The 27,619-nt window shown below is 43.9% G+C and overlaps 1 protein-coding gene and 2 long non-coding RNA genes across 4 annotated transcripts in view; 1 reads left to right on the forward strand and 2 right to left on the reverse strand.

Moving 5' to 3' along the window:
• Positions 1-411: 411 nt before the first annotated feature.
• LOC118162263 lies at positions 412-10,305 on the reverse strand. The gene is made up of 2 exons (XR_004748362.1): positions 10,044-10,305; positions 412-4,689 (listed from the first exon to the last, which is right to left on the reverse strand). It is a non-coding gene; the product is annotated as an uncharacterized LOC118162263 (long non-coding RNA).
• Positions 7,069-13,870, forward strand: LOC118162262. The gene is made up of 3 exons (XR_004748361.1): positions 7,069-8,498; positions 9,643-9,763; positions 13,688-13,870. It is a non-coding gene; the product is annotated as an uncharacterized LOC118162262 (long non-coding RNA).
• Positions 13,871-16,285: 2,415 nt separating this feature from the next.
• The window catches only part of ST3GAL1 (ST3 beta-galactoside alpha-2,3-sialyltransferase 1), a 31,340-nt gene continuing 20,006 nt past the window's right edge, over positions 16,286-27,619 (reverse strand). For both annotated transcript variants that reach the window (XM_035318336.1, XM_035318335.1), the window contains exons 4-7: positions 27,393-27,572; positions 22,028-22,073; positions 19,983-20,102; positions 16,286-18,067 (exon numbers count right to left, since the gene is read on the reverse strand). In XM_035318336.1, the coding sequence (XP_035174227.1) occupies positions 17,894-18,067; positions 19,983-20,102; positions 22,028-22,073; positions 27,393-27,572 (520 nt within the window). In that variant the 3' untranslated portion in view covers positions 16,286-17,893. The remainder of the gene's footprint in view (positions 18,068-19,982; positions 20,103-22,027; positions 22,074-27,392; positions 27,573-27,619) is intronic.

The following is a 27,619-nucleotide window of genomic DNA, read 5'->3' on the forward strand; positions in this document are numbered from 1 at the left end:
GTCTTGTATTTCCCATGCCTCCTTTGCCAGGGACCAGCCCAAAGCAGCAGGCAGTCACTTGCACCACGGTAAGGCAATAGATCTGCCTTCCAGCATGCTTTTGGGCACATGCAAACAAGAAGGAAATTACCGATTCAAGGCTGGATGCCTCCATTCAGAGAGGTGCCATCTGGGTATATAATTAGAGAACGTACAGCTCTGTAAGAAACTGTGTGCTGCTGTCAGAAGTGTACAAAATGCTGCACTCAGATAAATGTGCAGACGCTCTCTGCTGTCTCCTACCACAAGAAATTCAGATCTTCTGGTAAATATATGATAAAAGAGGTAGCAGACAGCTTAATGTTTAACACCTTGGAGAGCCCATACATTTACATCTGGGCAATGTCTCTTCAGAGAATAAAGTATTTTACAGTTGAGAACTTTGCTGCGGAAGAAGACTGGTTACTGTGATCCCCAGAAAGTACAGAAGAAACTTTGCAGCTAGGGATGACTTTGGCTTTTTATATGAAGTTTTGCATTTTCTAAGAGCAAAGCTCTTACACCTGACAAATAGCTTTGCATGGCATTTGGCTGCTCAGCATGAGACAAAATCAGAAAGACCAAGCCATGCAATTACCATCGCCTCTCACTGCAGTCACAGGTTTTCTGGGCAGATTCTGTGGAGCATTTCTGTTCATGCTGCAGAGCACTGAGCCCTGCTTGTTCTTTATTTCTCTGTGACCAAGTTACTATTACCTTCAGCAAATGCCAAATGGAAAATCACTGACTCCCCCTCCCCTCCCCTTTTATTTTTATTTTTTTCCAGATCTCTCCCTCTTGTTTACCGTTTACCTTTGCCCTCCTCACCTAGGCAGCTGGCAAGGCTGTCTGCATATAACTGACAGTGTTAATAAAAATTGACAACGTAAAAATATTTCTTCCTCTTGTCTCATTAAGGAGCTTAATAAATAGCACTCTGAACCTAGGGCTGTTTTTGTGCTAGGTGGTTTTAATTAGTGTTTAACGTAGGCTGCAGGGATAGAGGAGAATTTCAGAATCAGTGCTAGGAAGCAAAAAGTTAATAACAACATTGCTAGGTCAAAAGAGTCTCTTCTCTCAAAAGCAACCACAAAATTTGTCCCGTGGAGTTCCAGGTTTGTTGTTTCTGGCTGTCTGTGGTCAGGCATTTTCAGTTTACAGGAAGAATATGTCCATCAGTCCATCCTTCCTCTCGTGGTACCACTCCTTTAACCTCTGCCTGGGCTGCTGGCATCCAGCTGTGTGCTTTCAGGCTCAGCCAACACCACCAGGAACAAAGGCTGCAGAAATATTCCTGCCCTCTTTACTTTCATGCCCATGGCTTTTGCTTTAAGGATGCCCATCTTCACAGCCAACCTCTCTGTTGGAGATGGTGTGGGTGAGTGGAGGCTTTGGGGGCAGAGAGCCCTAACTGAGAAGCTGGAAGTGACTTAAAGAAAGCAGCTACCAGGCTTCTGCTGAGCAAACAGGAGTTAAACCTCAGAGAGCATGCCATTATCAGTAGTGAGAAGAGTGCATTATGAAAACGTACAAAGCTTTGGCACCATGAACTTTAAAACAGGCATTTTATGAGCTGTATTTTGAACACACACAGAGGAAAGCAACCAAACGCAGCGAGGGCTGGGGGAGACATGGAACAGAAGAAGGATTCAAAGTGACAGGGTGGAAAGGGGCACAGAGAGATCAGCATGTCCCTTGCACAGGAAGAATTGCATAAGAAGATAGTAAGACTTTATATGGCCTTAATAACACCCTTTTATAGATGTCAAAATAGTTCATGCTCAGCTGATTGACCATTGCAGTGCTCAGAGGCAGACACATAGCTCCGGGCTACACATGAACAAGCCGTGGTCGCCTTGCCCACATTCCCACAGGTAGCAATGGCAAGACTGGGAACAGCAGTCCTGAGCCTTCCCTTACAGAAGCACCTAATCCAAAGCGTACTGCACAACAAAAGACATTTACTTCCTTACTCCCACAGTAAATGGAAGCACTGGGATAGAGCAGAGGGAAGAATTATTTGTGGACAGAATGAACTCCCAGGATCCCTCCTGTGTCATTTTTTTTTTTTTTTTTTTTTTTTTTTTTTTTTCCCGTGGTTCTATGAAAACAGGTGGGAAGGAATAGACAACAGGAGATGCTAAGAGAACATACCAGGGGTAAAATCATGCTGGGGTGTACATGGAGAAATAAGCCTGCAGAATGACAGTGAAGCTGGAAGTGTGCCAGATGAGGCTGTAGGAGGACCTGGTTTATCTTTAAGGGGGTGGTTTATTTATTTTATCTCTTGAAACACTTGGGTTTTCATTTCTGTGTCAATGAATTTGGGTACAGCTCCTTACAATCAAAATGGCCACCCCCGGAAAGTCCCAATATGTAGGGAGAACAGGTGTATTTAATCCCCTTCCCAATAGTTACTCATTAAATGGAGATAAAAAACAGGTGGGTATTACAAGAGAGGAATAAATAGTTAAACGTGCAGTTGATAAACATCTGAGTTACTGATTAACTCCTGCCTTTTGTAACCCCAGCAGTTCTTAAGTTGGTTTACTAGGAGACCAAAACACAGAGCTGTGCCAAAAAGACCTCAACCAAGACCTCAACCTTTAATAACAAATATTACACTTTATCTCAGAAGCAACACGTGTCCTGTGCTGGGACAATGAGGCCAGCACTGCCCTCTATTGATGGGAAGAATTCAGACCTGTTTCGATGCCAGCAATGCTGATGCATGGATGAGTCAAAAAAACCCAAGAGAATACACGTAGGACAGGACAGACTGAAATATAGAATCCTCCTCAGTGTGTTGACTGCCAGAAGTTGAAAGAGGAGGAATAAACTTGCTCCTTAAGCATGTGCTCCAGAACTTTCATTACAGATGGGATGCAGGGGCATCTGAGCCTTTGGCCCAGCACACCATGGCCAGGCTTATGGTCTAGGTTAAGGTCTTGGGGGGAAAGGACTCGCACATCTTTGGAGCAAACACAGTGAAAGCAGTGCAGTATGCTTGGCAGAATGCAAAACAGGCTTATACTCATCTGTGAGTTAGAAAGACAAAGGGTGATTTTAGATGTCTTCTGCTTCTTCCATCTGGAGCAGCTTGCTTGCCCTTCTGCACCCAACCAGCTCCGTGCCGTCTGGTGTGTCTCCTTGAACAGCATCTCTCCCTCACTGCCATTCTTGATGTCACTTGTTATTGCAGCCTGCCACTTGGGTGGCAGGGAAAGCACGCTGGTTGCCACCTGCAGAAAAGGCTGAGAAGGAAGGTGGTGATCTTCACTGCAATTAGGGGTTCAGCTGAACAGCCCCACAAGCTGCTTCACCCTTCTAGTGGCTAGATGGTGTGTCCTGAGCTCTTGCAAGCTTGTGGGGAAACCCCTGAAGATATGGTGTGAATGCACCTGTGGTGCAGAGGAAGTCTTTCTAGTGCTGGTGGGAGCCAGGATGCCCCAGACCAGGTGTGGATGATGGACCATGCTTAATTGAGCCCAGGTGTATGTGTGGTCACCAGGAACGTGGGCCACCAGGGAACTCCACCTGTGTCTCCAGGTGTAAAAGCTGCCCTGTGAATGGAGTCTGAAAGGATCCAAGTCTGGTTTGGGCTTTGTCTTCTGCTCAGTCTCCATTAATATTTCTCAATGCTAACCCAAAAAACAACAACCGTTAAAAAATACCCATCCTTGTTCATTGCTACTAGCTGACACAGAAGGCAAAAATGCCTGTTTGTTGGTCCCAGCTCACACTGCTGCTTGACCTGCCTTCGCTGTGCTCAACTTCGTTTTTTTTTTCTTTAACAGTTTCACAGTAAGGCTCTATTATTCAGGTCCCAGGCAAGCAGCAGGGTGCACGCTGTACAATAGCAAAGAGTTTGGCAGCACACAGGTTGCTTGTCTGTGCCAGAAAAACTTCTCTGATGGCCCTGAGTTCCTCTTCCCCCCCGCCTCTGCCAGGGGCTGACATCAGGGAAAGAGAAAATACAATTGAAAGCCATCAAGAGTAATGTCCTGTTTATTTTCCTGCTAACAGAATTATTTTCAGGACATCTCAGAAACGGGAGCAGGAGTGTGTGTGGGGGGGGAATCAGAACAAACACATGATGGAATTTCATTAGCTTTTAGCAGAGAGGAGTCTAGAATCAGGACCACAATGCAGGTCAGGGGCAGGATAAACAGGGCTGTACATATGTCATGTGTCCTTGTTTACCCTTCTGGTACATGACCATAAAGACACAGAGAGGTTTTGCTGGAAGCAGGACGATGTAATCCATTAATTAGGTTTGCGACCATACTCCAGCTTAGTTATTGCTGGCCCCTACAGGTGCTTGGAATGGCCATGCCAGAGCGTACAAGCATGCACTTGGCAAGGAAAAAGAGATTCAGGCTCCTCACAAGTACTGGCTGCTGCTGTTTGCACTTGTGTCAAGTGCTATGGATGTGCAGCTAGCTGCACAGCCTCCTCCTTACTGTTTAGGGTGAAGTTACACAAAATGGGGAATCCAATCTAACGTCTCTTAGCTGTTGACAGGGGCAGGTTTGGCTTGCTCTATTTTTCACCTCTCCCTTTCCTGGCTGTAATTGCAGCAGTACAGTCCTGCCCTCTTGCACCAGCTCTGGCTCTGCTTGGATGGGAAGGGAAAAAAATAAGCTCCAGAGTGGTAGTGTGGCTGGGGATCTAAAATAAATTATTATTCTTAATAATAATAAATCTTTTGCTGTTGTTTTTCAATAAGATTTTGGGGTTAAAACCTGCTATTTTAGCTTTTACCCAGCACGGAACAGCAGGATACACTGACTGCCCAGCTCTTCTCAGGCTCAGTGAGGTGCACTATGTGGCAGGGTCTTTGTGTATTAGTAAGGTCTTCTTGTCCAGATGCCAGCTGAGTGTCAGAGGTTCTCAGTCCTGCACACCAGGCTTTCAGTCAGTCCTCAGCAGTTCAGAGGATGTCTCAGTTCTGTGCAGGCCAGGAGAAATGTGGTGGGACACCCGATTGCCAAGGTGTGGGGTGAGGAAAACGGCATGGCCTCTGCCCAGGCATGATTTGCAAAGTGGAAATCAGATGCTGAGCATCCTGTTCCTGACCCCATGGTCTCTGGATCACCTCTGTGCACTTGTGTGTGGGAAATGTGCATCCTCATGAGGTGGTCATCACCACCACCTCAGAGTAACAGGTTATGCAGTTCACTCTGCTCTAATTGCAGCTCCCATCTCTGCAATTACAACTGCTGTAAGTGATGTGGATCAATAACAAACTGATGAGCGAGAGCCTTTCCTGAGGCTACTGCATGGAGCCAAGGGACAGGAATGGAGCAGGGTGTTTTCCAGCTTTCAGGTCACTACCTCCTCTCTAGCCAAGGTTGGGGACGAGGTCACCTTGCAGGTCTGCCAGGCTGAGCTGACCATGATGATGGTGAAGAGGAGATATGGGGAGGGGATGGGGGACCTGCCACCTCCTCCTGAGGTCAGGCTGGTACTGGCCATGGGGTTAATTGGGGCCATGTGTAGGATGGGGGACTTGAGCTCCCTTCTACTCCATTCCCCAAGCCAGTCTATGGCTATCTTACTGCAGCTAAATGTGCTATGAAAATAACAATCTTCTAAGGGGCCATCCTTTCTGTAGACAAGAGTGAACAAAGGCAGGAAATGGCATTTCTGCCCTTTGGTACAGCACCTAGACCCACACACCAGGCAGCCTTTTGAACTGGATCAGCTGCTTCACTGATCCGTGTCCTGTGAAATCCCTTTCCTTATTCACCCCCAGTTTTGTAGGGCCTGAGTCTGTGGTGTCTTTTTCTTTCTACAATTATTTTCCAGCATAAATCGCTTTCTATTGTTCCAGTCCAACTCTTCAGTGGAAAAGCAAACACACGTGGGCTTTGATTTTCATCTCTCATGCTAGTATAGAAGAGGAGAAATGCAAAACCTCGTCTCTGAGCCAAAGCTAACAGTAACTGGCCGACACCTGCTGTGGTGTGGGGAGGAACGGTGCTGATGACGGCAAGAAAAAAGGGGGAGGCTTCACCTGCCTGCTGCAGAGTGACTTTTCCTATTGCACAGGAGCACACAGGCAGGATTTGGGTTTGTGCTGTCTCAGGTTGGGCCCATAATTATAAATAAAACAAAGCACAGACCGAAGCCCTGCCCCAAAGTTGTCCCGTATGCTTAATCAGCTCTGGTTTGGGACAGCCAGCACCGTGCCCAGGCAAGGCACTGCCCAGGGACCGTCCCCACCAGGCAGTACCTGGCACACGGGGCTAAAAGCAGCCAGTTGGGTGAATGCGAGCTGTGCTCTATTTGGCAGCACCGATGTCAGGGTAAAGTCCGTGATTTGTTCTGTTTGCTGGCACAGACACCGCCTCCAGTGCTAATCCATACCCACTAAAGAAAATGGAAAGATTTCCCAGTGACTTCAGTAGTCTGTGTCATGTCCTAAACTGAATTCAGGCCAACACAGGATCAGACCAACTTCACATAAGCAGCTTTAGATTGATGTCAATGGAGCTGTCGATACAAATTTTCAATACGAGGGTTTGCATTATGGGGTGAGGGCTTCTTGAAAGCAAAGTTTTCATGTGCTATATCAGGTCCAAGAATCTGTAACTGTGAACATGACACAGTCTGCTCAAGGTAAGAATTAGAAATATGGTCTGGGTAATGGTTAATGCCTGATGTACAGGGCAAGAATGACTTATTGTAGCATGAAATCTCTGCAACCTGTGCTAAAGCAGCCTTGCTGTACTCTTCCTTCATAGCTGAGGATTCCTTCAAAATGGAATGGGACTTCAGAAATGATTAATCTTTCCAAGGAAAATTTTCACTTTGCCTCAGTGCTTTTAGCTACATTGAAAAGCAGGTGCTTTTGATTTTTCTCTAGCTCCTAAAAGCCTTCCACAAATCCTAGAGTTTTGGAAGGGAGAAAACCAGGATTAGCACAACATATTAAATAAATAAATAAATAAATAAATCTGAAACCAGAGGAGAGGTGGACATTTGACATGCATAAATGTGTATATATGTCTTTCTATATGTCTACCTTACTGAGACTCCTGGATGCTCCTGCTATAGCAATAAGGAGGAAATGCATTATTTCCTCTATCATTTTAGAGGAATGTGGCCCTTCTGCACGTTATATAAGTGATATGAGTTTTACTGGTGTAAACTGATGTGAATTGATGTGATTGCTTTGACCTCTGGGAAGGGCTGATGCACATCCACTGAGAAGTTGGCCAACTAATAACCTGCTGTGTAATAACATTTATGCACAAAGCAGGTTTGCAGAGCTGATGAGTTTGTTTGGGTTAAGCGTTGGTTTGGGTGTGTTGTATGATAGCACATGAGAGGAGGGTCCGAAGGGGGCTGTAACCAAAAGAAGCAAATACCTGAAAGAGTTAAAGCTGTACCATGCTCAAGGCAAATTCTGCTGTTGTAAGAACATTTCTGCTCTTTCTGCAAAATACCATCTCTTTCAAAACAGCTAGATGCCAGGGACACTTTGCAAATGTCTTCCTTTCTTCTGTTAAAAACTCTGCAACTGCAACTCGTTCACCAGAGCCTTTCCACTCCTGGACAGGCAGCCTGCCCAGAAACAGTTCCAGCCTTGCAAATCAACAGACAAATGCTGCTGGCATGGATAAAACCACCCAGTATTTTTAAGACATTCAGCTGTACAGACGTGCTCCATGGTACACTTGTGCTCTCAGTCTCAAGTATGGTACTTGACATACTTTATTATATCCTAAATTTATTTCTGTGTATTTCTATATATGACCATCTCCCCCAGACATGCATGCTGTTAAATGCCAGCTGCCAGAGTACTCTGTGCACTCTCCAGCACTCCCTTCATGCCTCCTCTGGGAACAAAATACAAACATTCAGCTTTTTCCAATAGAAATCCCAATCTGATCAGGCTGATGCAACACTCCGACATTTTTTCTCATACTCTTACATAACTTTTTGGTGATAATTCCTTTTTAGGTCATAGGTACAGCACTTGAGACATACAGGAGGTGCAAGGTTCAGTGCTAAGCAGTGCGGGCAGGATCAGTCAGCTGGAGAGAACAAGTCCTCAGCAGTACAGGTGAGACTGCATCCAGGACACCAGGCATCAGCAGTGCTGATGTAGTCACAGGGATTAATTTGGGGCTATTCAGGGTCTAGAATTGGTGGGCTGAGCCTTACTGCTCTTTCTGTTTTCATGAAGGAAGCTTGGGTAAAAAATACAGCCTTACTCTTCCAAGTGTAGGTGAGCAGAGTCAACATAACACACCCCAACTACCCCTAAATGCTACCCAGGGCAGGATTATTCTCAATGCACTCGGAAGGGAAAAGTCCCACCACTACAAAAGCTCAGCATATCCTCTCCCTACATGGTCTGGGATTTTTCTACTCAGGGGCTGCCTGCTACAAGTGAGGATGAGCTGCCACATCTCTGAAAAAAAACGAAAGCTGAGCAAGGCAACAGTGAGCATCCACAAGCCAGGCTGGTCAGTTTTGCATTGAGCTGTAATCATAGGATCATAGAGGAGTTTGGTTGCATGGGCAGGGACATCTCTCACAAATGAGTTTGCTCCAAACCCCATCAAATCTGACTTTAAGCACTTCGGCTCTGGGGCATGGTTGAGGCGTGAGCACACGCGCTGTTGGCAGTCCACAGGCAGATGGGACTTCTGCTTTCACTGAACCCAGCTAATTAATTTGTGGCATTGATTGCTTTTTGCAATATATTTGCCTCTTGTTTAACAACTGGGTCCTGTGGCTGAGAACAAAAAAAAATTCCAAACTACAAAAGTTGATTATATTGGTAGCATAACGTGCAAGTCCTGATAGAAACAAGTGACCTGCATTTATGGTCCACAGAGGACATTTTAATTTATATCACTACAGCCTTTTACATCCCCAACTAAAAAGATTTGAGCAATGCCACAGAGCCAGGCATGCCAAATATTTGTCCCTGGTCAGGGAATTAAGTTTCAAAAGAAAAAAAAATCTTTTTTTTTTTTTTTTTTTTTTTTTTTCACTGACAACTATTTCAACTATTTCTAAAGGTTCAGTACAAAAGACAACAAACGCATAGCTGAGAGTGCTGTCCCCTCTGAAAGCACAAAAGAAAAGCTGCATGAATAACAGCACTGACATAAACCCTCAGTGCGAGGCCTTGCAGGACTTCTCCCACCTGATGTTCCCCTATCTGTTTCATTGCCAGTGGGCTCCTGAATTCATCTCCCAGAGAGGTGTTTTCCAGGGAGCAGAACATACACATCTAGTAAATAAATCTTAAGCCTTGCAGATGTGTAAATGCCATCAGGAGGGAAAAGGCTCTGAGCCTGTGAAACAACACGCTGGTACCGGAGAACTGTGTGCTCCAGGAGCCGCCCGGTAACTCCTGGGAACAGGAAAACAGCACTCTCTAGTGGGGAAATTATTAAAATCTTCTGGAAAACAGATCACTACACTGTGAAACATTGCATATGAAAGCAGCTATTGCTTCATATCTCTATCCAGTGTTGCTTTGTCCTTCTCTGTGCATCACCGGTCCCTTCTGGCCCCTCATTAGCCCAGGGAGGAAGGTGGTACCTGCTGACACCATCCCTCCTACTGTCCTTCAGTTTGGGCTGATTTATTTTTTAGGGATCTGGAATGCTCTTAGCATATCACACACGTGCCTGTGCCAATGTATGGGGACATTTACATGGGCAAAGGGAGGACATATGTGTTGGTGAAGACAATATTGGGATGCTCCATGAGCACAGTAATCAGAGGGCTCCTTTCCTCTCTTTCACCATCACCCAGTGGAAAACTCTGTCATTAAGATGGAAAACTCATTACTGGCTAAGCTGAGACACTAATCAGATATTAGTTGTAACCATTAATGAAAGAGCTAATGAGGCACTGAGATCCCCAGCTCTGACTGAAGTGAGTTAATCACATCTCACTGCTTGGAGACCCATTAATCTGCATGCATGCTGATGTTTCCCGTTCCTTTGCTTATTATAGGAAATAAAAACATCATTCTGGCTTTATTTACTTACATCTGCTGGATCTCTGTGCTGAGCTGTAAAGTCCTGTAGCTGTGGGCCAGCCTTGCAAGCCATGGAATCACCATGGAGGGGACTATGACTGGTGGTCTGGCACACACCTTTGGGGAAGGAGGTGTTGTACCAATACAGGGATGGAAACAAACACCATGCACAGCCACACTAAACTGTGATTTGTCATTGCCCCTGGCTGTCAGAAATGGTGGTTTAAAAATTATTCCAATAATTAAACTGCCTCCAATTATTTCACTGCAAGTTCAGAGGTGCTTCAGCGAAGTGCACCCAGCCACACTCCTCCTGATGAAACTCCTAGTTTTTTTTTGTTTGTTTGTTTGTTTTTTCAATTTGGATCACATCATTCCTGCTAGTGGTGAGTAGTTATTTCACCTCATCCCAGTGGGTTATCTGTGGAATACGTAGTTGGGAACAACCAGTAACTTAGTTAGCTTGGTAGTTTTGTACCAAGTTTTGTACCACCTACTTTGGCTGACCAAATGGTGAAAAAACTTTTGTTTCCAATGGTTTTCTAAAGATCTACTGGTTTTCTATGGTTTTCTAAAGATCTATTTTTATTTAGCCTATCTTGACCTTTGCTTCTGTTTATTTCAATGTCTACCTATACAAATCAAACCTCAAATAGCAAAGCCTGTCATCCTGCAGAGCTTCTCCCCACGGACAACTGTCCAAAGTCCCCAGTGACGAACCACTCGTCATCAGTCACTCCCATGACCGTGCCTGTGACTCCACCACCACACTTGGTGCTAGAAACTTGATGCTGCATCAGCTTCTTGGGGACCTGGCTCACCCCTATACACCCTCTGGTATCTGAGCATGAGGATGTGTTACATCAAACACAGAAACTACTATAAGGGGTTCCTTGATGTAATACTTGATGTGTGGTCTTGGTTGGGGACTCTTTGGAGGAACATCATGGTGTTGCATAGACCAGGTGCTTTTCTTACTGATTTTGCATCTGGGTGGACAGGGAGGCAGCTGAGAGTGCAGCTATTGGCCTGCTGTGTAACACTGGAGTATCTGCTTATGTAGAAAAAGTAACAGTTTTGGGAAATGTACTGTCTTAGCAGGAGTGTTAGAGTCACAGGTCTGGCCAAAGTCCAATATATTTATAATCTGCCAGCCAAATTTGCCTTAAAAAATAAAGGATAAAAATCATGCTACTTTATTCCTATAGGAGAAAATTAATCTAAAAACACTGAGATTTACCTCTGCATAAAAGAACTTAACCTTGGAGAACTTTCAATGGTGTGAACCACATTTTAGATCACATTGCCTGAAGATAACAAAATGTAATGAGATCTGCTCACTCAAAGTCTGTAGGAAAGACAAGTGCAAACGGAGATTTTAAAGGTGGCTAGGGACTCCTTGCCTTTTCATCTGTCGAATTTAATTGCTATCCTGAATATGAGCCATCAGAGAAACCCATGCCATGAACTGGAGCCATATTGTCCCCTTGTGGATTCTTGTTTCTTTAGTTGATTGTATAAGCAAAGTCCTTTGTCCAAGTCCTGTTGTTGGTCCATCTGTCTGGATGTTGCTGTTGTTGCTGCTGAATATCTTACTGCTCCCTGAGGTCTTTAGATTGTAGTTTTATTCAAATTATCTTCCTGACAAAATCATTTTAGACCTGGAAGCTGCATTTCAGTGTACTTTTGTGTGGACATGAAGTAAAGTGCAAAATGGTTTTGAAGAGCAAGTGTAGTGGGTTTATGTGGCAAGGTTTTGGTAGCAGGGGGCCATAGGGGTGGCTTCTGTGAGAAGGATCTAGAAGCTGCCCCATGTTTGGTAAGGGCCCCACTGCTGACCAGAGCTGAGCCAATAAGTGATGCTGTTTTGTGCCTCTCTGAGAGCAGATTTAAGACAGGGAAAAAAAAATGCTGCGCCACACAGCAGCTGGGAGAGTGAGAGGAGTGAGGAACAGCCTTGCAGGCACCAAGGTCAGTGAAGGAGGGGGAGAGGTGCTCCAGGCGCCGAAGCATAAGTCCCCTGCAGCCTGTGGTGAGGACCATGGTGAAGCAGGATGTCCCCTTGCAGCCCATGGAGTACCATGGTGGAGCAGGGTTCCACACTGCAGCCTGTGGAGGAGACCACGGTGGAGCAGGTGGACCTGAACCAATGGAGACTGCGGCCTGTGGAAGACCCCTGCCGGAGCAGATTCCGGGCCGGACCTGCAGCCCGTGGAGAGGAGACCACGCAGCAGGTGACCTGGCAGGAGCTTCTGCCCATGGGGGACCCAGGTTGGAGCAGTTTGCTCTCAAGGGACGGACCCCATGGTACAGACCCATATCTGGAACAGTTCTTGAAGAGCTGCTGCCTGTGGGAAGCCTACACCAGATCCATTTGGCAAGGACTGCATCCCATGGGAGGGACCCCACAGCACAGGGGATGAGAGTGACCAAGAAGGAGTGGCAGAGAAGAATTTCTATAGACTGACCATAACCCCCCTTCCCCCGTTCCCCTGCACCGCTTGGGGGGAGGAGGTGGAAGAGGGCGGATGGGGTGGGGAAGGTGCTTTTGGTTTCTTTCCTTTGTTTCTCACTTCTCTGACTCGTTAGTAATAGGCAATAAATCTTACTATCTCCCTATGCTGAGTCTCTTTTGCCTGTCACGATAATTATATTACTGTGTGATCTCTTCATCCTTATCTCAACCTTTGAGCCATTTTCATCATATTTTCTCCCCATTCCTCTTTGAGGAGGGGGTGTGAGAGAGTGCTTGTGGTAGAGCTAAGCTGCCCACCCAAGTAAAACCACCACAGCAAGTTGTTCCATGGTATTATTTTGCTTTGTTGAGAATGATAGAAGAGCAAATTCTTTGTATTTCCTGTAAACTGTGACAGGTAGGAAGGCAAAGAGCCTCTGTGAAGGACAGTCCAATTTGATAGCCAGCTCAGGTTAGCACTCAGCCTAGTTATAGAAGCTCTGGGTAGAAACCAGGCCTGAAGTTTCTGGTATAGCCACACCTTCCCTCAGGGTGCTGTGACTCCACTTCCCACTCATTTCAACAAGTGTGATAGTGTCTGGGCTGTATCCACTAGCAGTGGCTAGTATCTCACTGGTGTAGTACATTTAGAGCCTGGGTTGAAAAACAAAATGTGAAGCAACTGGGAACTTGGTCCTCTGAAGATCCCACTGAAGAGCATCTCTTATTGTGACCATCAGACTACTGCCTATAGCTGCACAGGAGCTGCCCTGTGATGACTTCTTGAGCTCCTACAACAAAGCAAACAGGTTGACTGAATTTGGACTTTGCATTGGTTTCACTGCTAAATCATGTACTCCACTCATTCCCTTAAACAATGAATGGAAATGGCCCATAAGGAAACCGAGCAGCTTATGAGGTCCACAATAGTTACAGTGGAGTGCCCCAAGTGAAGGCCATGCGGATGAGCAGGTGTGGGTATTTGTAATGTCAAAGATGTCAAACTCCTAGATGGCCTTTTTCTGAAGGGCAGCCTAGGCCATCCATGAGTACAGGGCCTGTCAGCCCTGGAGGACAGGTGAGTCGAGTCACCTCATAAATTGCTGATTTCTGAGCCTACCTTATCTTCCCTAGCATATAACATAAGTACAGCATAGATTCATAAGGAGACCAGTCATACAAATTTTGATTTTCTCCAGAGAGGCCTAGACCTACCACAAGCTGAGCAGCATGATGCTTGTGACCACAAGCTTTCTGTCTGTCCGAAGCATGTGTTCTTCTGCCACTGTCACCTGAGGGATGTGATCCCTTCGTCAGGCACTCTTAGAGCCCTCCTTTCAGAGCATGCGTGGCTCAAAATTTGTCTTTCCTTAAAGAGAAGAGGAGGAGAAGGAGGACTACCTTTCTTCTCACAAAAGCTCACATCAGCATTCTCACCAGCCCAATTGTAACACAAGTCTCTCATCATATCTCCTCCTACTGGGATAGATTTACTATTATATTTCTTGTTTGGGAGCACCCAATAACAATGAAGTTTGAACAACAGTAATGCAATAAAGTATTAGTTGGAGAGAATGGACCAGGTGGCTATTGAGAGTTCCTGGAAGTAGCAGTAGGACTGGGATCAGCCAGAAAAAAAGACCCAGAGATACCTTAAGAAGGTTGAAAAGTGAGCTTTACCACAAATCAGAGTTAGACACCCAAACGCATCTTCTTGCAGGTTAGGAAGCCACTTAGTGGGATTTAGGATTGGAAATGGAATTGGTAAATCTGCAGAAGAATGTGTGACTCTTCAATTCATCTGAAGTTTTGCTATTTTAAGCTTTACTCTGGGAGTGAGGAGTGATTTGTAAACATGATTCTTATGGTTTCCTTCATTATGAGGGGTGGAAGAGGAAAGTGTGTCATGAGAGTGAAGATGGAACTATGCTTCATTGCAATGTTATGTGTCACAGGAGGTTCTAGGAGCTAATGGAAATACTGTGGGAAGCAGAATGAAGTGTGGACAGAGAAAAACACCTTTGATTTGATTACAATAAAAAAATTTATTTTGATTCATATCATACTGAAAAATTAAATAAATAAAATGTCAAAGAATGATTGAGTGAGACTCCCCACCATCACAGAAAAAAAAAAAAAAAAAAAAAAAGATTATCATAATCAATCATGTAGTCAAAGAAAAATAGGAAGAAAATCTGTTCATGGGAGAAAAAAAGTGCTCAAGAAATTTGGCTTTGGTTAAAAACACAACAGACACTCAAGGAGTGTTCCAGAGACTTTTCAAGGGTGGCAAACACAGTTCAAGAGTTTGAAGCTTTGACATGTTGCTAAGTGTTTTCCTTTGTTGCTCTTTCAAGCAAAATAAAACCACAAAGTTTGTAGCAAGAAGACAGACAGTCTTCAACACTGGCAGGGGGAGTGAATTCTTCCTCCGGCATCATCTCTTGGTATCTCCTTATTCTGAAGACAGTTGAATCATCAGCAGTCAGTCACCTAAAGGAGTCTAGGAAAAGTTCCTTGGAAATGTGATGGTGCAGACTACCCCTCATCCTACAGCTAGAAAGGTCCACCCTCTGCTCTCCTCCTGCTCTGAAAAAATGGACATCAGTGTTACACAGTTACTACTTGCTGTTGGCAAGAAAAAAGGAAATTGCAGCTTGTCCCACGATGAAGACACTAAATCTATCCAAAATAGTATGAGCCAAGATGTTTTGTACGTGCGGTCAGAGGCAGAATATCCAGGGAAAAACTGGAAATTTAATTTGGGCAGCAACAGAAAACTTTCGAAACAACACACTCTATAAGATAACTGATTTTTATAACATTTTCCTTGATTGCAAGCTGCCACCTGTAACAAAAAAATCAACAGGAAATGGGTATCAAACCGCCATGAGTGTTCTTCCACATCTTTCTAAAAATGACTGAAATAGCAATGAAATGTTCCTGTTACTGGCATCTGTCTATAAGAAAATAAATTAAAATATTTGAAGCTCATGATGCAAAAAAATATCTCCAAAATCCAATCACAGGGTGAAGATACTGTTGGATTCTTCCCTGGAAATTTTTTCCTCTTAAAGTTGCTTTTCTTGAGTCATATTAGCATGACATCTTGCTAGAAACATATTGAATAGCAACAATTTAAACAGTGGGAATGCTTCAAACAAACAAAAAAACAAACATGGTTCAGGTAGAAATGTTCTTTTTTTTTTTCTTTTTTTTTTTTTTTTTTTTTTTTTTTTAAAAGGGGGTTTTAGAAGACAGCAAGCCCGTTGAATTTGCTCCACCTGTGGTATGCAGGTGGGTAGTTCTGATGGCCAGCGTGGTGGAGAAGGGATTCTTGACATGAACTGGTTTCGTCAAGAAGATTTGAAAATGCTGCTCTTTCCATATTGCTAAACTGAAGGATTACATGTGTACATCAAAGAGAGTTCAGTTCCTCACACAGACATTTGGCATCCTTGGCTCTTTTTATGCTCTGAGTCCAGTAATACCCGTGTGGCTAAAGCAGTCCATTTGGTCAAACAGGCATATTCCAGCTGATTGCATCATTCTGCCACTAATTGCTGTCTTGGAGGAGAGCTCATTATTAACAACTGGCCAATGGGACAAACCTTGGACTGAAGCATACTACTGGTTGACGGGCTAGGCTTTCACTGAGCTCACACCAAAATACCCATCCGCTTGGACATGCCGTCCCAATTGGTGCATGAAAGACGGGTCATTTAGATGATGGTTTGTAAATTACCACAAACCCCAATCACTGTAATCCGTTAAAAATGAAATATGCCATTTTTTCCCCAGGCCTGATCTAAAGTCCATTGAAGTCTGTGGCAAGAACTCTGGCTTCACCAGAGCTGAAAATTGGTCAATAATCCATGAATACTATTTTCACAATATTGGGAAGCAAAAACCACTGTTTCCCACTTTCCACTACCTGAACTTTGTTCTTCATTTCATAATTTCTCTCCCCTCGAGGATTAAATACATTGATTCCAGCAAAATCTGTGGATGTAAAATCTCCACTGTCACTTCCCTCCTCTCACTGCCCTGAAGTACTGACAATAAAACACTCATTCTTCCAGAGCTGTGCACAGCTTAAAGGCTTACACTGTAGGATAAGCTTGAGAAGATTGTGTCTTCATAGATGCTGCTACTGTGCAAAAGATTCATCACTATTGCATCACTATCTTATATTTCAACCCATGATATTTCTTCCATTTCAAATAGCGACATTGTAAAGAGATAACACTTTCTAAATTCATAAAAAAAATAAGAGGAAAAGTTTCCTTGGAACATTTGGATATTTTCCCATAAAAAAGGTAAAAACTACCTTCAAAAATTAGCCTTGTTTGTGTTTGCTCAAATACAATATAGGAGCTGTTATTCTTAGTTTTGACTACAAAAGTATACCATATGGAGGCTACACTTTGGTTAATCCCCCACTCCCCCTTATAAAAAAAATAAAAATAAAATAGTTTAGGATTTGTCACCTTTAAAAAAATCACATCTGTTGCACAACTATAAAAGGCACATGTAAACGACTGAAAGAAAAAATAGTCCACTTTCCAACCTTAAACTTAAAAATAAAAATAAGCATTCTGGAGTAATTTTGACTATTGTAATTTGAAAAATAAAAAGCTATATGTAACCAAACAAGACAAGAAGTGACTAAAAAGGCCTTTTTTTTTTTTTTTTTTTTCTGGAGTTTTCAGTATTTTTTTTTTCTCTTATTATGGCTGTGTAGGAAGCAATAACAAACAATACATGATCACAGGTGATTTGATCCACATTTTCTGGATGCCATCAATGCAGAATGAGGCAATGGTAGAAATAGTTACTACTCCAGGCAACTTTATCTCATTTTTGCTTGATAGGGCATGAAACCAGAAGTAACAGAGGAAACTGAAGAGACGATTCAAAAAGAAGACTAACAGCAGAAGTGAATTCATTTCTTTGAGGTAATCCTTACTGTGATGTTCAGAGCTACCCTAGTGGGTGTAAAACCCCAGATGTTTTGACTGTTCTTCAAGGATTTCCTGCTTTTCTCAAGGAAAGAATGGACACACAAACAGCAGTGCCTGTGCCCAAGTTTCTCCTAATTGCAACAGGCAGGTCTTTCATCAGTAATTCGGGAACCAAGTCGTAGAGCCTAAGCAGTGATTCAGCATGTCATCTATTCCCACAACTGATTTGTAGTTCCCAGCTATCTGTAGATAGGAAATCAAGTGCAGCCTGGAAGCTGGTCCTTGGCCGAGCTCCCTGCAGTCAGCATTGCAGCAGCGAGACGCTCCGAATCCACCACAGATTCACGCTTTCAAACCCAGCTGGCATCCAGATCATCTTCACTGAGCTTTGTTCTGCTGCATGTTGGAAATTGCAGCCCCTACGTGTCCCTGTGGCCAGGGTCATCTGCCCTTGAAAAATTTTATTTTTTCAATGGAGGCAAGAGTCAAAGTTATATTGAACTCAAAATCCCCATCATGGACACCTGTCTGCCGGAAAGCCCCAGCTAAAGCGTTGTTTTCCCAGTAGTGATGCCAGTGTCCTTTGCTGTCTGCTCCAAAACCATACACATTCACCTAGGAAGTAAGAGAGAACTTCTGTTATGGTCTGGAAAGGAACTGGTCTTTATCTAAAATGCTGAAAATTTTCTCTTGGTTGTCAGTACATCTATAGGCAGTACCACCTCAGTGTTGTATGAAACTATTCTACTGCCTGACATGATACAATCACAGAATAATGGCCCAAGGCCTGATGAAGGAACATCACACCCTAAGCTATACTGAGACCACCACCATAGCTGCACCCAGTCAGAAAAGGAAATTTCTATCTATCTATGACTTCTTGTTTAGTACTACGGAAAACACATTCCTGTTCCCTAAGCATGATGTTTGACCTCAGGAAGTCAGCAACCTAGGTTGGGAATCTCCTCTTTATCAGATTAAGGTCACAACGAGTAGAAAAATCTTTGGTTTTGTTCCTAGTCTTCCAACTAATGACCTCTGTCAAGCCCTGTTTAGATACTTCATTTTATGACACTCGCAGTCACTTCTGTGAGATCAGAGGCAGACGGGCATCGTGTTCTTCATGTGTGTGTACTCCTACAGCCTCTCCACTCCCAGCTGCTCCTTTACCAATGGCTATGCTATGCCTGTCTCCTCTGGTGATAAATTCAAAACTTCACGGTTGACTTTTATTTAAAACTGGGTGTGGCTATATGGCTGGCTTTGAATGGATCACAAAACAAACACCCTAACCTACGCAACTCCTGGACCCACCTGATTACGAGCTGTCTTTAAATTATTTCTGATGATGTCAAAGGCTTGCTCCTTGCCTGCTCGACAGAAACCAGGCTCCACCCAAGCTGCCCATCCTGTCTGCCTTGACTACAGTTTCTGCCAGTGTCATCAGGAGTATTTCTGTTGGCATACTTGCATCATCCTCTCCAAGCAACACAGGCCAGGGAGACAAAAGCTCTCTTTTATCAGCAGAGCTGTGTCCAGACCAGGAATTTTGACAGCATTGTGATTTTTCTCCCCCATCCTAACAAGCCCATTCTTTGAAGTGTTTTGTAGAGCTGAAATGGCCTTACACTAACTAGCTAAGTCTCTGACCACCTAGGTACACCTCACATTACCCAAGCGAGGGCATTTCTTCAAACTCCTGCAACCCAGGCATTTGCCATAAACCTACAAGCTTGGGAACAGAAAAGGATTTGAAAATAAATCATTTGTATTCTCCAAACTGACTTTTTCAAGAGCTGGTAAACAAAGTTCTTCAGGTGCGATTATGTTTAAGATTTAAATATCCAAATTGAGGTGTTGGAGCATCCACTACAGTCAGTGGAGACCCAGGCAGCACAGTCCTTGAGCTCAGCAAGCAGTCTTGCTCCCCAAACGCCTTGCCAAGAGGTTGGAATCAGCTTCTGGACTCCACTGACCACATAGGTAAGACCTCAATGTAGTTGCCCAAACATAAGAGCCATTTGAGATGTCCTTGGGTACTAAAGACGTCTGCTGAAGGTGATCAGATGTCACACAGGACCAAGGGACTCTCCCTCTCCTGGAGTGGCAGCTGGAGGTAGAGGGCATGCCCAAGGCAATGCCAATGCCTCTAGGAGCCTAAAAAGTCAGAGAGAATATACTCTGGGCTTCTTCTGATGAGATGGGCACAGATACAACTAATGCAGACGTAGATACAGTCCATATTTAGATGTCTTTTAATTCCAAATGGACTCCCACTCTTTATGTTTAATTAAAATTTTCTGAAATGCATCTTAAACCCTACTACTCACAGACATTAAAAAATCAGTCACTGTCACTTGAGCATATCTGAATGTTACTGAGGACTCTGCATCTGTCTGAAGAAGTGAATGGGAGGGAAGATGGCAAATGAAGGGTGAGTGGCCAGGGCATGTTCCTGGCACCTCGCTGGGCATCAGTGTCCCAGCATCCTCGTTTGATACCCACATATCCAAGAGCAGCCAGACTTTACCTCATCACATACGTGGAGTGCAAATATTACAGAAAGAAGGCCTGTGGAGGGGTATCTCCCATGATTCTGGAGCCAGTTTTCGTAGACGTATTTGATAAAAGATGGATTGTAAACCAGGATCTAGGAAAAAATGGAGAGATGGATTCATTAGTAAAACACCCTAAGAAAAAAAAAAAAAAAAAAACAACTGTAGCATCTCATCCCTAAAGGACATTGTGGGCGGGCAGTGGAGAAGAAAGGCATAATACATATTCCCTGAGGACAAGTGAAAAGGAACTATACAGTCCTGTAGTTAAAATACATTCAATAATGTTTACTATGTGCAATTACACACAACTTCCTCAGACTCAACACCCCACCTGATCACACTACCATAAACCCAAGTGATTCATCCTGAAAACAATGGGTATGAGATTGTGCAAGCGAGAAGGAAATCAGGCATCCAGCCCTCCCTTTAGTGCCCTGCTGGTAGCATAGGTGAGCTCTGGGGAGTCTGAGGACTAAGCAAGGGAAATGTACGATGCCATGCTGGATTTGGGGGGGAAATGTACAAGGAACTGAATCTTCTGCACAGTATGCCAACCATGTCCTGGCTTCTCTATATTTCCAGGTCTAAGGAAACCCAGAGGTCAGGTATAAACTATCAGGAACCCTATCACGGTGTGTCAGCTATGTTTCTCCTGTTTCTCAAACTTTATTTTTTGTTATTTTTCTATTTTATTTTTTTTTAGCAAGACGTATATCACATTTGGTTATCTCCTGGGGAAACTTTGGGGACTTCTAATGGAAACTGCACTTAAGATCAGACATGACTGAACAGTGAATCCAAGGACTGGTGGGAGCTCTTGGTTTCAACCCTCTTCTCTGAATCAGGCAAAGAGAGGGTTTTCCCTCCATGCTGTGCTTGTAATTAGAGTGACAGTGTTTCAGCGCTATCTGGTTAGCTGCAGGGATTTTTCTTTTGCAGAGTCAGAGGTTAATTGCTGATATTTTATCTGTGTGTAATCGCTTCTCATGGGGTGTTTTGCATTGCACGGTGAGGGAGGAAATACAATATTCTTGTCTCCCTGATTGGGAAGCTGTTGCGTACCTCCAGCCATACCCCAGGCTGGTGCTATACAGTTGTGACATCAGTTTAACAACCTGCCATAGCATATCTCACAAGGGTTTTGCAGAGGTTAATATGTCCATCACTACAGGTAGGGATGAGCTGAGTGATTATTTAGTACGCCACAGAGGCCCATGATTGAAGCACAGGGATATAAACTGCTACTGGTTTAAGGTCTCAGCTGAAGCCTTCGGCAAAACCTGGCCTGCTGAATGAAGAATGTGCTTCAATCTGTGATTTTAATGCTCTTGGACTGACATCATACTGTACCAGCCCTTGAGACACTAGGAGCCTGAGATCCTCTGAAAATAACCATCTTCAAAAGCTGAGAGAATGAGATCTTTGTTTTGCTGGAAGGTCCGTGGAAGATGAAACATCTTTAACCTCTCCCTACACATCCTGCCTTGGCTATGTTAGAACATGCAGCTACAACAACAAAAGACTTTGCTTGGTGGCTAGATCTCCAACATGGGAATGGCCATCCTGCCCCACTGGAAATCCTGTTTCCAGCAGTAGGGCATGCCTATTAAATCATAGCGTACTCGAGAAATCAGCCAGGATGCTGCATGAGATAGAGCCTCTTCTGACTGCTGTAGGGTGGGCACTGGGTTTGTCCATCTTTCTTTGGCTTTCTCAGGAAAGTGATGTTCACTGACTGCCCTCTATACATTCATGCTGTGAAGTAAAATGGGTCAGAAGTATTTCTTTAGCCTTGAGGCAAGTGGCACGGCACAGATTACATCCACATTACTCAGTTCTGTCCCTGTGAAAAACATGGAATGTTCCGTTGTTTCTGCAGTCCTCCAAATTTTGCTTGAACATTGCCTGGAGGAGTATTAATGCACCTGGGACAAAACCAGCCTGGACTTGGCCTGAGCCCAGTCTCCAGGCTTGCTTAATCATACACAGAACAAATTAACAGACCAGCATTGCTCACCTTTTCTTTTTTGACTTTGATTTTCCGCGGAACTGGCACATATGTACTGTTAAAAGAAAAAAAAAAAATAATGACCAAGATTAGCAAAAGCCCAACATATTACTATTTTTATGTATTCTCAAAGAAATAAATAATATTCTTCAGGTATAGTAATAAATTCAAATGATTTGAAAGTAATAAATACATTAAGTAGTTGGAAAATGAGGCTGCAATTAAGTAATACAGCATGAAAAAGCTGAGCTCTCACTGAAGCACAGTTTATAGGAAGATATTACATCTTTTAATTTTCAAGGTATTTATTGACAGTAGAACATCAGGGATTTGGTTGACTATATACTGTACAGCCATGGAGCCCACAACTTCCAGTTCTTGTACCATCACTGTTGCAGCTTTTGCATGTTGATGACCAGAATGGCTTTCATTTAATTTCATGGCAGAAAAACCTTTTCCCACCAGGGGGAGACTTTTCCTCTCCTAATACTTATAACTACCGCATGATTTTTTCAGAATAGGTGGTAGCAGTGTTCCTCATTTCTGTAGTTGTGTGCAACTCGGGCATCCCACTACACAGCCCCTCGCCAGCAGGCTATTCCCTGCCTGCCCAGAGGGATGTGGAAGGCTGCCAGCAGTTCCGAGCATAAAATTTCCAGGTCATACCTTATGACTGGGTTGAAATCATGAGTCATGCCTTGAAACAAAAAAGTCTTTAGTTCCTTGTGTCCCATGAACAGCACATGCTGACACCACACAGCTCGTCATGAGTGCTGTAAAAAATTCTCGAGGCTGTTTCAAGAAGGAAAATTCTAGTGAACTGGTCTTGTAACTGGAGTTTATCTCAAACTATACCCTGCTTACATTTTGGGCTGGTTGTAACCCTTCCATTAATCTGATCTAAATGTGTGATTTTTATGTGTGATTTTTGGCAATAACATGGATCCTATCGGTGAGGTTTTATGTCTCTTTGAACCATCAATCATCAGCACTTTGAAACATTAGCCTACGTCTTCCCAAAACCATGGTGACCTACCCACGTCCTCATTTCCTTAAGTACTTCACCTGTGATGCCTGCCCTGGGCTGGTTGTGGTGGGAAACATGATAAGTGGGTCCCAGTCCCCACAGATGTGATACGGGTCATGTCAGGTTTGGCAGTGCTAATGGAGAAGAAAGGGACATCCATGCAGACTTCTCAGTCTGCCCTCAGCAAATCTCATGCTTGCCTTTAGCTTCCCATGCCTGACTTTGGTTAGCAAAGTCCATAGAAGTAGAATTGGTGATCGCATGTCCCTTTTTAAGGTTAAGAAGACAGAAAGGGCTTCCTTGCTGGCAAAATCTCCTCATTATTATATAAGCAAATAGTCAGTTTTGCTTTTTTTTTTCTAGAAAGGTGTTATAGAGGAAATAAGGAGGGCATATTTCACGGACATCTAGCCAGGTGCAAAAGAAGCGCTCATGACAATATTTGCAGATGGCTCAAATCCAGCCATGAAACTACTGTAACACTTGTCAGATGATAAGTCAGTCATGCTAATCATGGGACAATCCTTAAGTCCTGCTCTGTTACTTAGCTGCAGAATTACATACAACTGCATTACGTACTGGCACACTACTTAAAACCAAATGCAGACCGTTGCTGTTAAGGTCACGTAAAATTTGGGCTGCCAAGCAGGCAGAAGGTCATTATCTCTTAGAGACTGGATCAGACTTACAGACCCACTCTGAAATGGGACATCCATCAATTAAATGGGAGAAGTCTGAGAGAATCACTCAGCTATTCATTATATCTACTATTAAGGATATCTCCTGTTTGTCTTTTCTTTTGGACAGTGAAAAAAAAAATGCATGAATTAATACTGCTGTGAGGTAAATAAGATAAATCACAGATTTTGAGTCTTAGAAGTTATTATTTCATTTGAATAGAATACAAAAAATCAATCATTGTATAGAAATCTAAAGAACAGGAATGCTTATCTTTCTGTACGAGTGCACTTAGGTTGCCGTTACCCCGACCTCAGCTTACACTCTGCAGCCTCTGCACGAGACCTGATGGCCATGCAAGTGGGTGTAAGGTGGTGAATATTTCTTCTCTTCTAAAATAGAAGTCTCAAGTGGGTTTTATTTTTATTTGATCCTTTCTCCCTTTCACCAATGTACAGTCAGTAGTTTCCTTATTCACTGTATCTGACATTGTGTTTAATGGGTCCTCGTAGGTTTCTACCATTAATCTAAAATTATGTTTAATGCATTGTTATGATTTGTGTGTTTATGATTGTCTTGTTTTACTACCCCAGCATGTGCCAGCTTATTAATTATGCAATTTCCCCCAAAATCTTAAAACACTGGTATTTCTTCCATGCGGTAAATGCACACTGATTTATATCAGATGCTTACCAAGCCCATACATACAATCTAGTTATAAATCTATATCCTGCAACTTATTAAGCAAAGATATTTTTCCGTTCATGTGTGATTTCTAATTATTCCTGTGACTGCCTTGTAGGCAACCAGTTATATCTTCCAGCCAAGCTAAGGCTCACTCAACTTTACCACTGCAGTCCACTTGCTCTGACTTCTGAAGCACAGTGAATGGCTTTGCAGACTGGGCACAGAGCAGTGACAATGATGGAAACATGGGTGGGTGATGGTGGCAGCAACTGGCCCTCTGCTGACTTACTGGCACAGGCATGGATTTTACAAAGATGCAGCAAGGGGCTTCACTGAAAGGCTGTTGCTGGCAGCTGGGGGCCTTCCCTCAATTCCAATAGCATTTGGATTCAGGTTTAAGGGCAGAGCTTCTCAACCTTTTTTATCAACACAGCTTATGAAAGAAAAAAAAAAAAAAAACAACCCTAAGCTTTGCAAAAAAGGTTGGTGATAATTTTTAGCTGATTTTCCAAGTAGGCTGATTTTTCTGAGTTATAAGTGTGTTAAGAGGATGGATTTTTTTTTGTGTGTGTGACAGCTTATGATTGGACATATTAAGTGCTGGTGACAAAAAAAAAAAATGAAATTAAAACACATTTGTTACAAATTAAGAGAATGTTAATAAGAATTGAAGAGAATCTAAAATTAATTTGCAAAGAAGAAAACTTTTAAAAAGAAGAATTAAAACTCCATTTGTAGTCCTATCAAAATGTTTTCTTTAAAAATGCAAAGGAGGTCTAATCCTCGGTCAATAGGAACATACTTTTGCAAGGCTTTCATATTCTGAGACTCTGAAATGGGGAAAAAAAGTTGAAATGTCTTGAAATACTTTTCTCTGGAATAACATAATCTGCTCTGCTCTATGTGTAGCAATCCCACATGTCTGTGGCTTTACAGCCAGCAGATAACCTCACACACAGTACAAATGTCATGCATTTCATTCTCTGAATTAGGAAAAGCTATCTTATAGGAGGAAAGACAATCTGCCAGGAGACATTCAGAAGAAACATATGTTTTGTTCATATTTCAAATTCTGGTGCAGACAAAATATATATTAAGCAGGACAGCATTTCATTCTGAAAGTACTCATAAAAACAGAAAATAAATACCAGTGCGGCACATTATTGCCAGGCAAAATGTGCTAATTTAAGGCCAGGGCACACAGGTAACAGAGGAAACAACGGTGCCTCCTCTGCACAGCTGTCAGTCACCATGTGCCACAGTCCTGAGACACCTTCATACTGGAACAGCAGAGATGTTGCCCTTCTGTTGTGGAGAGGTTGAGCAGAAATTCAGTTTTTAGCTGGGTTTTCAGAGGCAAATGCAGGGATCGAGGTATGAATGAGAAAAGGGGAAGGAAAAAGCCAGCTGAGGACACGCAGTGTCACTCTCTGCCCTCAATGGGGCCAAACCACACCGATCCCAAGTACTCCCTCCCACTTCATCACCATTTTCCACTGCAGGTCCCTGGACCGGACAGGGGAGATTTGCCTCTTCCTCACTTGGAACAATTGTTTGTTTGTTTGTTAGTTTTCCCTAAAGGTCCATCCTGGGGGTGTCTATGGTCACACTGGGGCGCTGAAGCCCAGCACACCAACACAACCTGTTGTGATGGGCACAGGAAGGCCGGGAAGCGCCATTTGCAGTACTCCCTCTGCTCTGGGCCCTACGGCCCTGAGTCACACACAGGAGGAAATGCTGCTTTTCCCAGGAAGGGTGGAGGCAGGATTGTTTCTCCTCTATTGAAAACACTGGAAAAGATCCAGATGGTTTGGGTGACAGCCGATACGTACAGTCAAGCCTTCATTTTCCATCTCTCTCTGCCGCAACCTATCCCAAAGGCCCCCTCAGCTCCGCAATTAACCCCAGATCTGATCCTAACACATCTCTCAAGCACCATTCCCCCCCCCCCCCCGCCCCGTATGTTTGAACTCTGATATGAATTTGTGCCAGAGCACCTGGAGTGGAGATCATTTCCCACCAGGAAATTAAAATCACACCAGGCAGACAGCTCGAACCACGGCTTTGCTCTCCGAAGCAGGCCGGAGGGAAGGGGCGAGAGGCCGAGCTGGAGAGGAGGAACTGAAAGGCTCTGGAGGGGCTCTCCAGCCCGAGAGCGAGTCTCAGAGTAGTGCCTCTCTTTTGTTCCCTGCGTCCTGTGAGTAAAATAATGCTGGCATGGAGCTAGCTTTCCAATAGATAGGCACAGCTCTGTTCAAAGAAATGCTTCAAGTCCTGAGCACTCAGGGCCTTGCTGGGAAGACTGGGGAGAAGTAAGTGTCTTTTGACTGCAAAAGATGCACCAAGCTCCTGATCGACCTGCCCATGGCAGGAAGCTCTGGCTGCATGTCTTAGTGCCATGCTTCTGCTCATGAGCAAACTGAGCATCCCTCTCTGTCTCTTTGTCCTCTTTTGCAAGAGGGATAATGTGTATTGGAGGACCGTTTGGCCACCGAAGTGTCACAGGGGGGATAACCTGGATGTCTAAGAACATGCTGAATGAATAACCTGTCCTATGCCTGATTCTGCAGGTGGATTTCTGCTGGGTACCTCTGGGTATGGGCATGCTGGCTGCACACACGTTACTCCCAAGGGACCAGAGAGGAGGCTGGATGAGCAGAAACCCAAAATGAAGCACAGAATCCCAAAGCCCAGGAGGCTGATGCTCAAACTGGCTGTCTCCAAAAGCAAAGCTGTCCCATTCATTTCTCTGAGATCACTGTGTGGGGCCAAGGATCTTCACCTCAAAGACTGCACCATAACATTACACTTTTCCTAGAAATTAAGTGTTCAGGGCTAACCCCTGCTCTTAGAGTGGATGTAAAGCTCCTCTAGACTTCATCAGTGGGGATTTGCCCAGCGTGTGATTTTCTCTCCAACAGCAATATGAGGTGGTGGGCTCCCACCCTTTCAGCCTGTCCACTTGGGGTTGCTCTTACTCACAAGTTGATAGTGCCTGTGGTGAGAGCGGTGACAATCCAGCGCAGGTCCAGGGTTTTGAAGGGGATCAGGATCATGCTCACGTTTTCTGCCAGCTCTTTGTAGCTCTCAGGGTAAACAAAGTGGTGAGTGGTCTTGCTCCCGACATCTGACTCGTAGCCAATGGTAGGGGCACGGTTCATTCTGCAGCCCAAAAATAAGAAGTAAGAGAGTAAGAAAGTGGGACAGTA

The sequence above is a fragment of the Oxyura jamaicensis genome, chromosome 2 (assembly GCF_011077185.1).
Source record: "Oxyura jamaicensis isolate SHBP4307 breed ruddy duck chromosome 2, BPBGC_Ojam_1.0, whole genome shotgun sequence".
NCBI lineage: Eukaryota > Metazoa > Chordata > Aves > Anseriformes > Anatidae > Oxyura > Oxyura jamaicensis.